This window comes from Strix aluco, chromosome 2, assembly GCF_031877795.1.
Source record: "Strix aluco isolate bStrAlu1 chromosome 2, bStrAlu1.hap1, whole genome shotgun sequence".
Lineage (NCBI taxonomy): Eukaryota > Metazoa > Chordata > Aves > Strigiformes > Strigidae > Strix > Strix aluco.
In genome coordinates this window covers 54,433,813-54,448,860 of record NC_133932.1, presented here as the reverse complement: position 1 = coordinate 54,448,860, position 15,048 = coordinate 54,433,813, and the positions used below count along the sequence as shown (strand labels likewise).

At 41.5% G+C, this 15,048-nt stretch overlaps 1 protein-coding gene across 9 annotated transcripts in view; it reads right to left on the bottom strand.

Moving 5' to 3' along the window:
• GPM6B (glycoprotein M6B) overlaps positions 1-15,048 on the bottom strand; it is a 113,516-nt gene that overhangs the window by 22,062 nt on the left and 76,406 nt on the right. For 4 of the 9 annotated variants that reach the window (XM_074814805.1, XM_074814802.1, XM_074814803.1 and 1 more), the window contains exon 2: positions 1,638-1,757. The exons of 2 other annotated variants lie outside the window; for them this stretch is intronic. In XM_074814805.1, coding sequence (XP_074670906.1) covers positions 1,638-1,757 — 120 coding nt within the window. Of the gene's footprint in view, positions 1-1,637; positions 1,758-9,129; positions 9,279-15,048 lie in introns of those variants that run through there. 3 more of the 9 variants (XM_074814810.1, XM_074814809.1, XM_074814806.1) reach the window with 2 other exon arrangements.

The window sequence follows — 15,048 nt, the reverse complement described above, 5'->3', positions numbered from 1 at the left end:
CTAATCCATCATTGGCAGGTCCATCTTACTCAAGACTTGTACAGAGCAGTTTCATTGCTGCCTAAAAACCTTTTAATTTCTTTTAAGTGCAGCCATTTAAAGCACCTTCCTTTGAATTGGCATTTCTGGGCTTTGTTGGTGGGTTTTTTTTTACCCCCATCAGCAAGAACGCTTTCAATCTTCAACTCCTCCATGACAGGCACCACGTTTACCTGCATGTTATTTCAGGAAGATTCCCAAGGCAGCCTGAATAGGGTTCAGTTGCCTAAATGAGGGTTTCTAGCACCATTTTAGGTGCCAGACTCCCAGCTGCTGTGACAGAAGGCTGTGCATCTCCTCTGTGTCCTGGCTCATCTGCGCCAGCACATACGATTGTGTCTCATCACTGGAGACAGCTGAAGGGGCACAAGACCCTGACGCCCAGGCATCTGGCCTGCTCCCTCCATGTCCTCCACAGCCCAGGAAGGCAGCCTTCATAATCTACCCTTTCCTGAAACATTACTCCCATGTATAAAATATCCCACGTGCACTGATCTGAAGTTTGGGAATGTCTTCCGGCAGCACCAAGTCTGTCACCCAGGTCATTTATCATAAAATATGGCCTAAATGAACACTGATATTGAATACGGAGATCATGATTTGCAACCTAGGTATATGCAAAAAACCCCCAAACAACCCAACCCCCTCCCTCAAACCCATTCTGAAATACATAAACATTTGAATCCTAAAGAACAAATGTGCATGAAAATATAATGGAAAAGGGAAGGATTATGCAGCAAGCTTTGGTGAATATTTCCCTGCAGTTGCTGTTAAAGTCTCTGATGCGGAGGCAGGCATCTCCAGCAAACAAGCTGTCAAGCAGGCTTCAGTCAATCAGCTCCATAAAGAGAAGAGGATTGCTCGATAGAGCTAGCTGCAAATGCTATCCCTAAGCATTTCTACCTTTTGCTGTGCTAACCCTCAGTCAGACTGGAATTTTCCAATGCAATCAATCCTGTGCTTGATTTCAGGTGCTTCTCTGAGATGTTTCAAAACTAAATTCCCCCCAAACTCTTAAAATGAAGCTTCAGGAAAACAAAATAGGACCTTTCTGAGGACTCAAGCCAGATATTGAAAGGACAGGAATGTGGAATCACCAAACGATTTTTAAAGCCATAGCCGAAATCCTCTTTTAGACTCTGACATATGCACTTACTGCTTCTAGCAAGGGAAAAATACAAACAAATCCACAGAAATTGTCTAGGAAGCATACTGTAGGAGACCAGTGAACGAGATGTACTATCACTGCTTTAGTGTCAATTACCGCATTTGTGGCTTATCAGTTTGCTAGATTCACCTGCACACAAAACCTATACTATGCTGTCTCATCTGTAAACAGTTTTGAAGCAATCAGGCAGCACAGTTAAAAGGGAGGTGTCCCTCACCACACATTATTGTCTTTCAAGCATTAGCAACCATATTTAAATTTATGTCAAGTATTCATATAAAAGGACTAGACTCCTTACAGCCTTAACAAAACAAACAAGAAAAATAGAAGAACATTTATCTTAATTTGTTAGGACTAGTGCAAAGCATTAGGTTTATGCTACTACCATTTCTGAACTCTCCATTTCCCTTTCACCCAGCCCTTTATTTACCTTGAATCCCCAAAGGACTAATATTGCCTCTCAATGCTGGCACATGATGGTACCGGTGTGGCCTTGAACTCCTGTACATCCAGTGGTACCTGCCAATTTCCATTTCTGGTCTGGTGATCACTGCCAATTTTAGGTGGTAAAAAGTCAGTGTCACCAGCAAGTTTTAGTTCAGTATTTTCAGTCATTTAACTTTAAAAATAAGAGCCCAGAAAAACACACTGTAGTTTAAGAAACAACATAACCTTACAAACCAAGGGAGGGGGTGGGAGGGACGATGGACAGGGAAATGCTCACACAGGTGTTAAGAAAGGTTGAATAGCTAAAACTCCACCTAGGATTTGAATTAAACACGTAAGGAAGGACTCTCTATTCCTTCCCCCCACCCACTCTCACGTGTCCCTCTCTTTGTTCATGGCAAAGAGCTCTGCTCCAGAAGTAAAGGAAGACTTAAGTCATGGAAAACCACGTTACCTGTTTTTTTGAAAGACCCTAAATCTGTCAAAGAAAATGGTTATTGTCATGTGTAGAGGTAGGGCAAACACAGGAGTTTGCTCCATTACTTTCTTACATTAAAAAAAAAAAAGTCACAGGCTTTATTTCACACATAGTTTCTGCTCACATCCAAAAATCTGAACCAAGTATGTTAAAACAGACTTGTTCCAGGTTTACAATGAAGGAGAGCAGCTATCCTTGTTTTTTCAAAGGACGGATGAAGCTCAGCAACGAGACCCCACGCGCAGTGACGCACCTGACCCGCTCGCACACTCATCACACACTCATTGGCACAGGCTTCTGAGCTCCCTGAAAGAGGCCACCGGCAAAACAACATCAAGTCACTTTTGAACCTACATGTCCCCCCCTTGGCGCCGCTATGGCTTTGTCAGGCTGTCAGGGCGAGACAGACAGATCTTGAAAATGTACCAGAGTCCCACTCGGCAGGGGCTAAATGAAAAAGTAACCGTCATCTCCGGCCAAAATAAATCCAACTCAGCAGCATTTCAGCAGGTGGAGGAAGTGAAGGTTACAATGCTGAAAACCCATCTACTGTAGACTAGATCAGAGACAAATTGGGGTGGGGCAGGGGAAGTAGGAATGCCATAAATATCTGGCCTATGAAGGGCTAGGAAGGTCCTGAAGCTAGTCCCACTCTCTCATGTGGTTTTGCTGCTGGTGCAAAGAGGAGTTTGGCGTAGCTACATTTACATATACCAAGAAAAGAAAAAATCTTGGCCTTGAATCCAAATGTTGGGTCTAAAGATTTGAAACAAGAATGTGTTTGTCTCGTACACTGGCAAATGAACTCTAACAATAAAACAGTCTTTTGGGTTTGGGATGCAAACTTAATATCAATGGCTCTCTAAAGGATACTTTGTGGCTTAGTATTTCTCCCCTCTGCCACTCACCCACAAACCAGCAAGCAGGTATCAGGTAGCATATTTCTCCTAAAAGACATTATTCCATTTTGTATGGCTTATCCTTCCTTTTAGGAAAGGCAAATTCCACATCTTATGAGCATAACCAAATTCAAAATGTGTTGAAAGTACTGTTTCAAAACGACTGTGTACACTCAGGATGATATCATCTCCTGCTTAGACAGGAACAATCCTGTTTGAGATTACAAGGAATGCTGTAATAATTGAATTGGATACAAAATGGAAAATAACAGAATTCCTTGCTAGTACTGCATACCGTCTCCCCTCTCCCTCCCAACTGTCTGCTCCCTGATTTTCTGAAGCTACTTACTGGACATTGGTAAGAGATTCAGACTTTAAAATAAATTAAAAACAACCAGCTGCAAAGACTTCCGGGAAGAAAAAAACTCTTCATTTGCATTGCAGCAGCATCTAGACCAGACCCTTGGCACCAGAAGGATTTTATCCTACCAGGCCTGAATCCACAATTCCAGATTTCTCCTGCAGTGGCTACAAAAACCACTTGCTCAGAGCAGCAGAGCAGGCAGCTGCCTTTCTCCCTTGGCCTGGGGGAACACTGGTGAAGTCACCACTGTCTGCTGTGGGACAAATATCAAACCCTGAAACACAGAGATAGCATGTAAAACTGGTAGCATCATTTCTGTAAGTAAAAATATTCTACGAAGTTGGGCTTTTCTGGTTTTGCAGTAACAGAGCTCCCTTCATTAGGAGCCAGTTCAAACTCCATAAGGAAGCTCAGTTTTTCCACTGCTCTGCAAAGAGCCATTTAGCAATCGCTGTTTAGTGGCCCTTACTGCACGCCTGGAACAACATCCAAAGTTGAAGAGTATCTTCTGGTGACTTTGCTGGGTCCCACCCGGGCCCACTCATGCAAAATCACCACCAGGTCAAATGTCCCACAGGTTTCAGTGCTGTAACAACTACTGCACACAGTACATATGAATTAAGAGTTTAACTCTGTACCCCAAATAGTTAGGAAAGGAAATAGGTTCAAGTGATTTTTTTTTTATCTTTTGCTTTTTGAGGAACTAACTACACTAATTGCATTCCCAGGTCTAGGTTACAGTACTCTCCATGCACAGCCAAGCTCATGCAGCTCAAAGCCTCCTGTCAGAACCAGGTTGTACTTGATCTTGCACAGACACAGCAGCTACAGAACTGACGTCTTCATGTCACACCAGGCAGGCACACCGATGGTGAATGTGGTGTTCAATATTCATTGGGATGAATCATCTTGCATGCCTGTAATAAAATTTCCAGTGCCCAACATCCTCACATTTGCTGCCTTTAGCATATGGTTTTAGAGGAAGCAAACAGTTATGACATTCATCTGTCGCAGCTGACAACGCTGTCCGCAGGAGCAAAGAGAGGGCTGTCATTTGGTCGTTTGTGATATGGCAATCTGGTGATGAATGCTGCATTAGGAGCAAGGCCAGAAAATGGGGAAGGGTCAGAGTAACTGAAGGGGACTCCCCCACCCCTCTTCACTCCCCTCTTTAGCCCCTTTGCTCCCACTGCAGAGTCTATTGTGCACATACAGTGCCATCTGGGTTTTTCCCCCCATCACCATATCCTGTGGCACATATGTCTAGGTCTTCTGCTTTCATGAGGTAATTCAGACCACTGTGAGTACATTCTCTGAGTGTTTTTCAACCCCCTCCTATTTAGAAACCAAATCCTATTCATTAAAACCTAAATCACTAAGCCTGCCAAATTATTATCCCCAGAATATCGCGTGTCCCAGATTCTCCCTGGGCTGGACCTCTCTTCCTACAGTTGTATTCTTCAGGGACTTATACTTAAAGCAGTTATTGTTTTCAGGGGATCTGAAACACTAATAAACTGCTTGAAATGGGAAAAAATATGCAGCATACTAAAAACCTTTAAATGGCTTGACAGCTCTGATATCCCTGCATGAGCCTAACATTAAGGGGGTACGTTTGAAAATTTCAGTTAATAACCATAACGTGTATATAAAAAAAGACAATTTTTTCAATTTGCTGTAATAAAAAATACATCTATCTGTGATGCATAAAAATGCCATAAACTCACTACGTAAAAAGAACTTCACTAAAAGTGAAATAAACTGCACATTAATTCACTCCTTTCTCACATTGCACTTTAGCAGCTTCATTTACACTATCACACGCAGTTGTACAGTTGCGTTTAAAAAAAGTATTTTCTTTCTGTTTTTGACTAGCATATACGTGTCTGTTTAGAGTTTAAAAGTGGAAAGATCACTTCATATATGATGAAAATAATAAAGCTCGCAGCCATTCCTGAGCACGAGGTCTTCTTTCATCGAGAGCACATTAGAAGGGAAGAGCCAATTACAAGGAACCTGTGGTACAGCTGCTCGGGCTGGTTTTCATTATTCCTCAGTACAGCATATGCAATTTGAACATCATATGCATTCATAGAAGGAAACTATATCCTAGTGTAATGGCTTTCTTCCATCCTCCCATGTGTAACTGGTGAATTCACCACGGCCCATCCACAGGGGTTTTATTTTGTTTTGTTTTTTGAATTTTGCAACCTGGTAGTATTTCTCATAGTTAAAGAAAAAGGGAAACTTCTTGTCTCTGCTAATGTGTATCAGGATCTATTTCCTTCACTTATGATGCAAAACGGCATTTCATTTTACTTATTTATTCCACCTCAGTAAATCTGCCTGCCCAGTCCTCACGTTTTGATTTAATTTAATGCCTGCAAGATAAACCCTGTCATTTGTAATAATCTGTAAACCTTCATCTTTAAAATGCATCCAATCTGTCCTGCAGCCCTGTAAAGTATCTGTTAAACATTTTGCTTCAGCTTGCTCAGGGTGTTCTCCTCTGATAAAGGCTGCTGATACACAGTATAAAGCTGACTTATTTCTTATCTCCATCAACATGGGTGTTGTTCCATTTCCAATTAAAAAAACTGGGGCAGCAGCCACTCATCTGAGTGCAGAGAAAGAAATGTCTGATAAACACTGAATCCATCAGCTGGGTAATATCACCGCCTGAATTAGGCAGGGGATTCATGAAAATAACTATTAAAATTTAAAACAGAAATTCATATACAATTTAGCAAACTTTAAAAATCTAAATAAGATTAATCATTTTCATTTATCAGTATTTATTTATAAAGCACATTAGCTTGTGTAAATTGTCTCTACTACATTGCAATCCAAAACCGCTGGCCATCCACATTTGCCACAGGGATGGGAAACACAAACTGGTACCTATGCAACACAACCATTCAGATCTGACTGTATGAGGTGCTCAAACTGAAAACAGATCTCGCTGCTCACCCCAAGTGATCAAGCAATATCGCTCTCCAGCATTTTCCCAAGTACAGGGAGCCCTGTATACGGACAGCATGTATTCCTAGCCCAACTTCCTCCAAGTATTTATTCTATACGGCTACACTACATCACTGAAGAGGTCCTTTCATTAAAAAAAACAACCCAGAAACCCATAGTTTAAAATTCTGGTAAAGGGGAAAAAAACCTCTTAGCTTAAAAGTACCATTTGCTATTAGTTAAATGCAGATACCTTCCCCACAACTTGGCAGTGCAAAGCATACTGTGTGTGCACCTGAATACCCAAAGTGAGATGCTCAGGATCTTCCCTTGATCAGTCTTAACAAAGTGATATCCCCCAAACCCTTTCAGATGTTGTTTTATCTCCTTGGACTTTTCAATTCATTTTGGGAGGAAGAGTTAAAGACTGATAGCACTGCAAGTGCTTCAAGCTGTGGCGGTTGCCTTGCAATCACTGGAACTAGGGCATCTCATGAAGGATGGCCATTACCCTAAGTCCAGGTGGGATCTTAGAGGAAAAAGTAAATGTTGCAAGCCTGGCAAGCATGTAGGGCATAGCAAGCAGGAGATTCAGTCCAGACAGTAAATGAACACATTTGAAGCGGTCAGCTTCTTATTTAGACCCCAAAATGAAGCAGCAGCATTTTCCTGGAAGTTTCTTCACAGAGAAAAGCTTATTTTTCTCCATGAGACCTGCTGGTGAAAGAGCGCTTTTGAAAAATCCTGCCATCTCAGAGGTACCTGATGCCCACTGAGCTCATCTAAAAACCCGACTGGGATCGACAGTCTTAGCACTTTGGAAAATCTGTCCCCCAAAACCGAATATACCTCCTACATCACCGCTTCATGGCAGTAACTTTGCAGGGGGATCTGGGCTATTTATTTTGCTACTGAAACTAGAAGTAGGACTGTTTCAGCTTTCTGCATTTTAATTCACTGTGAAACATGTTGGGAATTTAAGTGAACAGAAATAAAGAGCATAATGTGAGAGCATGTGTTACTTCCAGAAATTAGGGAACTGGCAAGAACAAAGCCTTGAAGTGTTAATACACATACCTATGTAACAGATCCAAAGTATACTTAGAAATATAGGAAAAATCTAGGAAATGGTGGTACAATTAAGAGGAAGTTCCCCTGCTTGCATCCTATGAAAGCAACAGATCAACCACCTTGACTTGGTAACAGATTTACTGTTCTACATGTTGTGCTTTCATCCTTGCCAAAATAAAAAGGAAACCATAAACTCATCATAAACACACTCAGCAACACATTCCATTTTGCACAGCTGCTAATGCAGGCGGATAACTTTCTTTGGTGTTTATTGTACTTGAGTTCTATCACTTTAAAAGAAACTCATCAATCAGAAGAAAAAAAATGATCTAATCTTTGAAGAATGATCTATGAGTTCAAGGTGGTTTTACAGTCAAGGTATTTAGGACATTTTGTACATTAATTACTCAAAATCTGCAGTGAGGTGGGTTATTGTCCACATACACTAATGGCTTTCAGAGTTTAATCTCTCATCAGTGGACCTCCTTTTGTGAAATCCCTAAAGGATTATGTAGTACTATGTCTAATCACTTGACAAATTTAATTTACTTGAAACTGAAGCTAGGTTTGAACTATACAAAGTGTGTAGGAGGAATCAGATTCAAAGTAGGAAAACAAAATCTGGTACTGGACAGTACCAAGATTTATCATTATGTTCATATCTGAGCTGTTTAACAATAAATGAAACAATTCTACTTGGGGAAATGTATTAGTTGTGTATCAGCCTCTTGTGCCTATGAGATACTCAGATTGCTTATAAATGACACACAACAGATTCAAAAGTGTACTATGACTCATGTAAAAAGGCAGTGGATATTTTAACAGTTTTGTTACTGCTGTATCATTTAGCAAAAAAATATTGCTATCATTTGTACAGTAGTCTGCTGCACTGAAGAGGGACATTTATTTGGCATGAATTATATGATGCAGAAACAAAACATCCTTTGTTAGTTGAATTTACCCTCTGAGGTTCAGTGCTCCAGACCAAATACATCACCTGTAAGGCTGGGATGGATGAAGCACCTCTCCTTCTCTGCTGCCATCTCCCTACAGCAGAACCACTACCATGGAATTGTTCTCTCCATTAAGAAGCAATTTTTGGTGATTAACACATCCTGAAATCTAATGTTGTGAAACTCATTGCATTATTCCCCATTATTATGGCAGATCTCTACAAAAGCAAAATTTGCCAGATGACACCATAGAAAAGGAAAAGGAATTTAAAAATACGAGTATCATTTGGCATGAAGCTAACCACATGAAGCTTGTGTGATATTATAATCTCTTATATGTTATTATAACCAAGGTCTCCCACACTGCATTGCAAAGCCTTGCTACATGGCTAGTCTCAATGAAAACACCAGATTATGGCTCTGAAAACGACATGCAAACACACAGGCACACACTACCTATGTAAACCAAATTACAAAAATCCCTCAAAGATGGAGTGATAACAAGACTTCTTTTGCAAACATAATTTCAGGTAGGGTTAGGACAGATTCAGAGCAAATACAGATGCAGACAGAAAGATTGCTGCTCTATTAATTTGTTGTCAAGCCATGCAGGAAAGGACGGCTGAAAGCCCAAAGATGCAGTAATGATTGTTTAAGAGCTATTCGAAAAAGTGACAAAACTGGCCTAAACCTCTTTAAGCCCCCTGAATGAAAAGATTTAAACAGGCTATTGTTAGACCCCTGGGTACCTTTTTTCTCTTGGCTTTGTTCTGCATTTTCCTCCGCTGCAGTTTCCATGGCTGGCTTCATACCATCCACCAAAAATGCTGCCCCCCCCTCCCCCCCCAGCAAGCACTTTTTCTCTTCGCCTCCTTTCTCACTCCCTTCCGTCTCCTATTTACAGCGGCGGTGATTGAGCGGCTCTGTTCTCCCCTACAGTAGATTACAGTCCTTTCCAAAACGCCAGAAAAGTCTTGTCAGCTTCAATTTCGCTCCGCTGACTGGTCCACGAGGAGCCGTGCCAGCGAGTGCTCAGCCATACGTCACCGCGGTCCCCAGCTATAAAATAGCCATCCTGCACCCGACCGTGCCCCGGCTCGCCGTGTTGTGGGGACCGGCATCACCAGCTCGCGCACCCTTCCCTTCGTCCTCCGCTCTCCCCCTCTTTCCCCCTGTCTCCCAAGGCTTCCGACGAATGTTAATCAATTCTCTCGGCGGTGAATGGATTGGCGACATTGGGAGGGGAGATGTGGGCAAGAAAGAAAGGAGCCCCCCAGCCGCTGTCTCTAAGAGGAGTGCACGCCGGCACACAATCGCAAGGCTCCCTTTCCCATGGGATCTTGTTATTATGCTTCGCATTTTGATTTACTCCACATGCCCTCTGCTCTTTCAAGGGGTGGGGGGTGATGGGTCTGTTCTCTCTGTTTGCTTTCTTTGCTGAGTAAGTTCTGCTCACCCGCAGCAAAAGACTGTGTGAGAGAAGCATAAAAGCAAAAGTGGGTATACATATATATATACACGTACATGGAAAATCCAAATTCTTTCTAACTAGCAAGTTGATGGAAAAAAAAACACAAAAAAACTCCAAGCAAGCAGAAGGGAAGCTAGCTCAAATGACCTAAAATGTCTGTGCAATACTTTAAAGGATAAAATGTTTAAGAAAACACAGCTTGGATTTTAAAAGGATGTCTGCCATTAGAGACCTAAAGCCATGCTTAGAAGCGAGTGCCGAGTTGCTGTTAAGCACATGTTTGATCGCTCCCCTACATCCAGACAGACTGCAGTACAATCTCATGAGCTCTTACTGCTCTGCCTCTGGAAGCAGCAAAACCAGGACACGTCTACATTGCACTGCATGAGGTGACTTTAGGTGTCCCCAGCCTGCTCTGAGCAGACCCGTGCTGAGGAGCCCCAGAGCAGGGCAACACCACATAGGGGTATTATTCACCTTCCAAACCCCAAGATAACTGACATATTTAAGGCTGTACTGTACGGTGGCTAATTAACCTTGCCTATCACTTTGCTTGTCTCAATGGCCTCACAGCCTGCCACACTGCACAGGGCAGACATGCCCAGAGGCACCCCTTTTTGTGTGTAGGATGATGGAGCAACCATGGAGTAATGGCCTTTGTGGTCTGGCAGGCTCTGCTGGTCCAGCCGCAGCAGCCAATTCTGCAGGCTAAAAAGATGCCTAGCAGATTCAGCAAATGCTGGGGATGTTAAAACCTACACGCTGCAGGTTCCATATAACAGATTCAACCAGGAGAGTGGGAAGAGGGAAGCAGTCCAAAGATTTGTAGCTGCAATTCAGGCTCTTCTGGTTAAAGTTACTACACCCACAAATTTGCTGTGCATTTTTATTTCTATAGATGCCCAGTGAAAAGCACAAAAAACCTCAGACCCAACCCTTAGAGAAAATTCCCTTTTCTTGCAAGAAATCAGGGCGCAAATTGTCTTCTCTCACCATGGTCACCAGTTGTTACTTTGCTTTGGGCATTACTGCTCAGATATATGCTTCAGTCTAGCTGCCAAGAGGTCTTGGACTTATCCTAAGGTTTCATATCACAGCATCAAAACTTGATGTCAAGGATCTGCCCAAAAAACTTTTTTGGAGTCCAGAAAAAGTCTGCAGTGAAAGCTCCAACCTCAGCAGACCCTTTTATAAGCAGGATGAAGTTAATCTGTAGAGGAGATGAAGTATCCTCAGGAACCAATGCGAGGCAATGAGTTGGTTTCCTGAAGGTAATCAAATCAGCAGTCCCAGCAGAGACCTCAACCCAGGTACAAGGCGTACTCCTTCAATCTCCTTCTCCAATGCCCACAAAGCAGTCCACAGATGTATTGAAATTCCTGCCCAGCAAGACCATGTACTGCAAACGCACTCCCTCAAGGAAGCAGCTGAAAGGTGAAACCGTAGGTGATGTGTTTGCCGTATTCTTTGAACCATTACTAAAAGTTGTTCAAATCCCACAGTCAAGAAAGGAAAGACATTTGGGAAACTTGTTTACTTTTGGGATAATGATTATACAAAGAAAATGTTCTACAAATAATTTTTTTTCCCCCCATTTAATGTCAGTAAGATTGCAAACCCATAGCAAACACAGCCTCCTTGCTGAAAGTCACACAAATTTTAGTCACTGGTCAAAACAGTTGATCGCCTCTGACATTAAAATTCCCTTCTTGGAACTTCTCACTGTTCAGTCAGTACTTCTGCTCGCTGCTGTCACAGTGTAGATCTCCATTTCTTAATGATATTTGCTTACTTTGGAAGGTCTAAAAGTTTAGAAGGTTAAAACCTCTCTTCTGACTACCCCAAGTCACAAAAGGCCCGTTCAAAAACTAATTCAAGTGGTATAATATTAATGCACTTATCAGTATAAATACACAGAAAATACGAACATCATCTGGAATTTCCTTTCTTTAAACAGAAAATACATTAGACAGAACCCTTGGTTACAGACTGTCCCTGGAGGAAACCTGCTAATTAAGCCCTCCATTCTGTATCAGTAAGACCTACTCCTTCAAACACCTGCATGCTTTCCTGATGGCAAGCAGATTTAGTTAGGTAGGCTCAGGACTTCAGCGCAGATGTTTTACAAACACAAAACTAACAGGCTGGGAGACTATTTCCGCTACTTTCTCCCAGGATAATCCCTTCCCCAAATGAGCAATGAAGAAGTCAGTGCATAATACCAGAATCAACTTCACAAGAGCTTGAAGACTTCAGATGCCATCAATCCCAACTATTCATAAGCATTAATTCTACCTACTAAATCATGCTCTAAAAGCTTCAAGTGATGCATGAGCGTAAAGTTCGCTCCCCTCCCTTCATACCACTTTCCAGATTGCTGTCATATGTGATGGGTTTTAAGCACTTATAATTTTTTAATCTTCAAACCTGTGTCCCATCATTGATAAACACAGCAGATAAACTATATGCTATTTCCTCCAGTGCTAACATGGGTGCTGATCTTGCACTCTGGGTATTAATCTCAGCCAGCAAGTCGTATCATCCAATGCTCCCTCCCTTAATCAGCTACATCCTTTTCATAATATGTGATGAGACTGGGAGACATCAAGTCTATGCCTATGACAACACGTCAAAAGACAAAGCCACAAAGGCAGAAATTACAAAAAACTCTTTAAAGACTGATGCTCAGCAAAAACCTGCTGTACAGATCAGGCCAACAACCAGGGAAGGCAGCTCATTACATTTCAGGAGTTCAGACCAGCATTTTATTTGCAGACCAAAATAAAAATAAAACGAGGAGCAGGGCTGAGCAGTAAGGGTTTCTGCTGCTAAAGCACAGCTCTGAGCCTACAGCCAAACCTCAGGATGAATAGCAGTGAAGCAAAGTATGTGAAGGCACTGCAGAACAAGTGACATCCACTGCAAAACAGTTTTAAAAAAAGAGGTTTTAATCTATTTTATCTAGGTTTTAAAAAAACATTTAATCATTTTGCTCAGTCAAGTAAAATAGCACAATTGCACAAAGTTAAAAAAGGTATTAAAAACCCAATTCTGCTCATGTGCCAATTCCTTTTGAACATCTATCTTAAATGTCATTGAATCTAGTTTACATTCCTGAAGGCTGAGGAGCTCTATCATAAGCTACAGCAAATTCTTCACAATCTTTCAGAAGATGAATACACACTTGCCATTTCTACAAAGGCTTCACAGAGCTGTAATAAAGAGTGTTCTCACCACATACTTCAAGAGCCATTTGAGATTAGCCTATGAGATCCAAGACTCAGAAGTTAAAATACAGAGACTGTCCCTCAAACGAGACTGACATGTATTCCAAACAACTAATTTTAAAGACAACTTGTAGAATACTTTTTTTTTCCTTTACGAAATATGCAAAAATATTCAAGAGAAAGAACAAATACACATGCAGCCACTTGGTGTGTCTCTCAATGTAATTGCTTATGTTCAGACCAGCTTTAGACCAGTTACCTAAGCCTTGAGTATAAAACCCAATCTGAATGCTTATGCAAAAGCAGGCAAATTTTCCATGTGAATAAAATCAAAGCATGACAAGCTTTTAGTTGTGCAGCAGTCATATACCTGGCAAGTACTTTAAAGAAAAATTTCAGGCCTGTTCTTTCAGACATACTAAATTAGTAGGAAAATGAAATCCAAATTAATGAATAAGTAACAGTGGAAAAAACCTGCACTTTTACCACAGTATAAAATACAGACTACTAAAAAACATGAGTCTGCACTGCACTTAGGGATCTCAATCTTGGATTTCTGTAGAAAGGGCAAAACTAAAGGCTTCTTAAGCATGGATGGTGGTTCTCTTCGCAACCAAAGAAAATCACCAAGGTAACTGATGCAGGTAAGTCCAGAAGGGTGAGCAGACCTTAACAGTGTGAAGGCGCCAGTCCTGTGACCCCCTTAATAAAGCCACATGAAGATGGCAATAACTGCTGCCAAGCTAAATGCCTGGCGACAAGCAGGCAGGCAAAGTAGATGTCATTCAGTTGTTGTTGGGTTTCATACCTTTCACTGGCTGCCTTGCTAGCTTCCAGCTGGACCACTGTTTTAGTCCACTGCAGTCACAGCCACTGTTGAGAATCAACGGCAACAAACAGTCTAAATCCAAAACATACACGGATGGCTAACCTTTATTTGGAACATAAAGTGGAAAAAAAATATCCCTTACAGAGTGAATAGATGGTTCTGTAAGGCTTTTCCAATAGTTAAGTCTCATCAAGTCCTAGTCAAAGACGACTCAAACAGCAGAGATGGGAAAGCTACCAAAGAAAAAAGCCTGAAGAGCTATAATCAAAGTCAAAATGAAAGCAAAAGTTGGTGATGCTCTTAAGCAGCTGGGAAGTCTATTTCTGCTTATGAAAGGCAGTCAACAGCACGGAAATGATTAAAAAAAATGTTAGATAGTATGTCTTTATCCTGACTAATGGCTTTAGTAAGGTTAAGAAACTTGTATTTAAAAAACAGACCTGGGAAAAATTAATTCAGAACCCTGACAGACAGAACACGGAAACCTCAACCATGCCAAAGACTTTTGAGGAAAAGCAATAAAAATGAAAACAAAAGAGGTTACATTTGAAACCAAGCTGGAAGCAACATCACCTCCTGCACCCCTCTCCTGTGAAGCTGCCTGAAGTAGCACCATGCTATTCCATGGCAAGCCAGAAAGAAATATGCTGACGAACTGGAGCCCATTTATACTACAGCTGAAAGAGCAGGGAAATATAGGAAACAAAAGCAAAGATGTCCTAGCATTTCCCCCAGAAGTAGCTTTCATTCAGCAAGCAATGTTCAGAGCGCCAGCCCTGATGGTCATCTTCAGGTTCTACTCCAGCTCAACAATTTCATGGCAATATGTATAGTTTCCTACAAGTGTAATTCATGGCAAGTTTCAAATGCTTTAAATTTAAAATTAGGCAGCAAAACAAGACTTTGAGTTACCCAATCTTATATACATTTTCTGTTCAGCAGTGGCAACATCCTCACATATATGATTAATATATGAAGCCCTTCAACAGTGCTTCAAATGATCTTCCATCATTTTAAGGGTTGATCTTGACACACATAACCACCTTTTTAGCTCTGTCACCTTCACAACAGAAAGAAGATTCTCAGCTGTCATGCTTGTGTCTCCATCCCTCTGCCTCAAGTCACGCATTTGGCAGCAGCA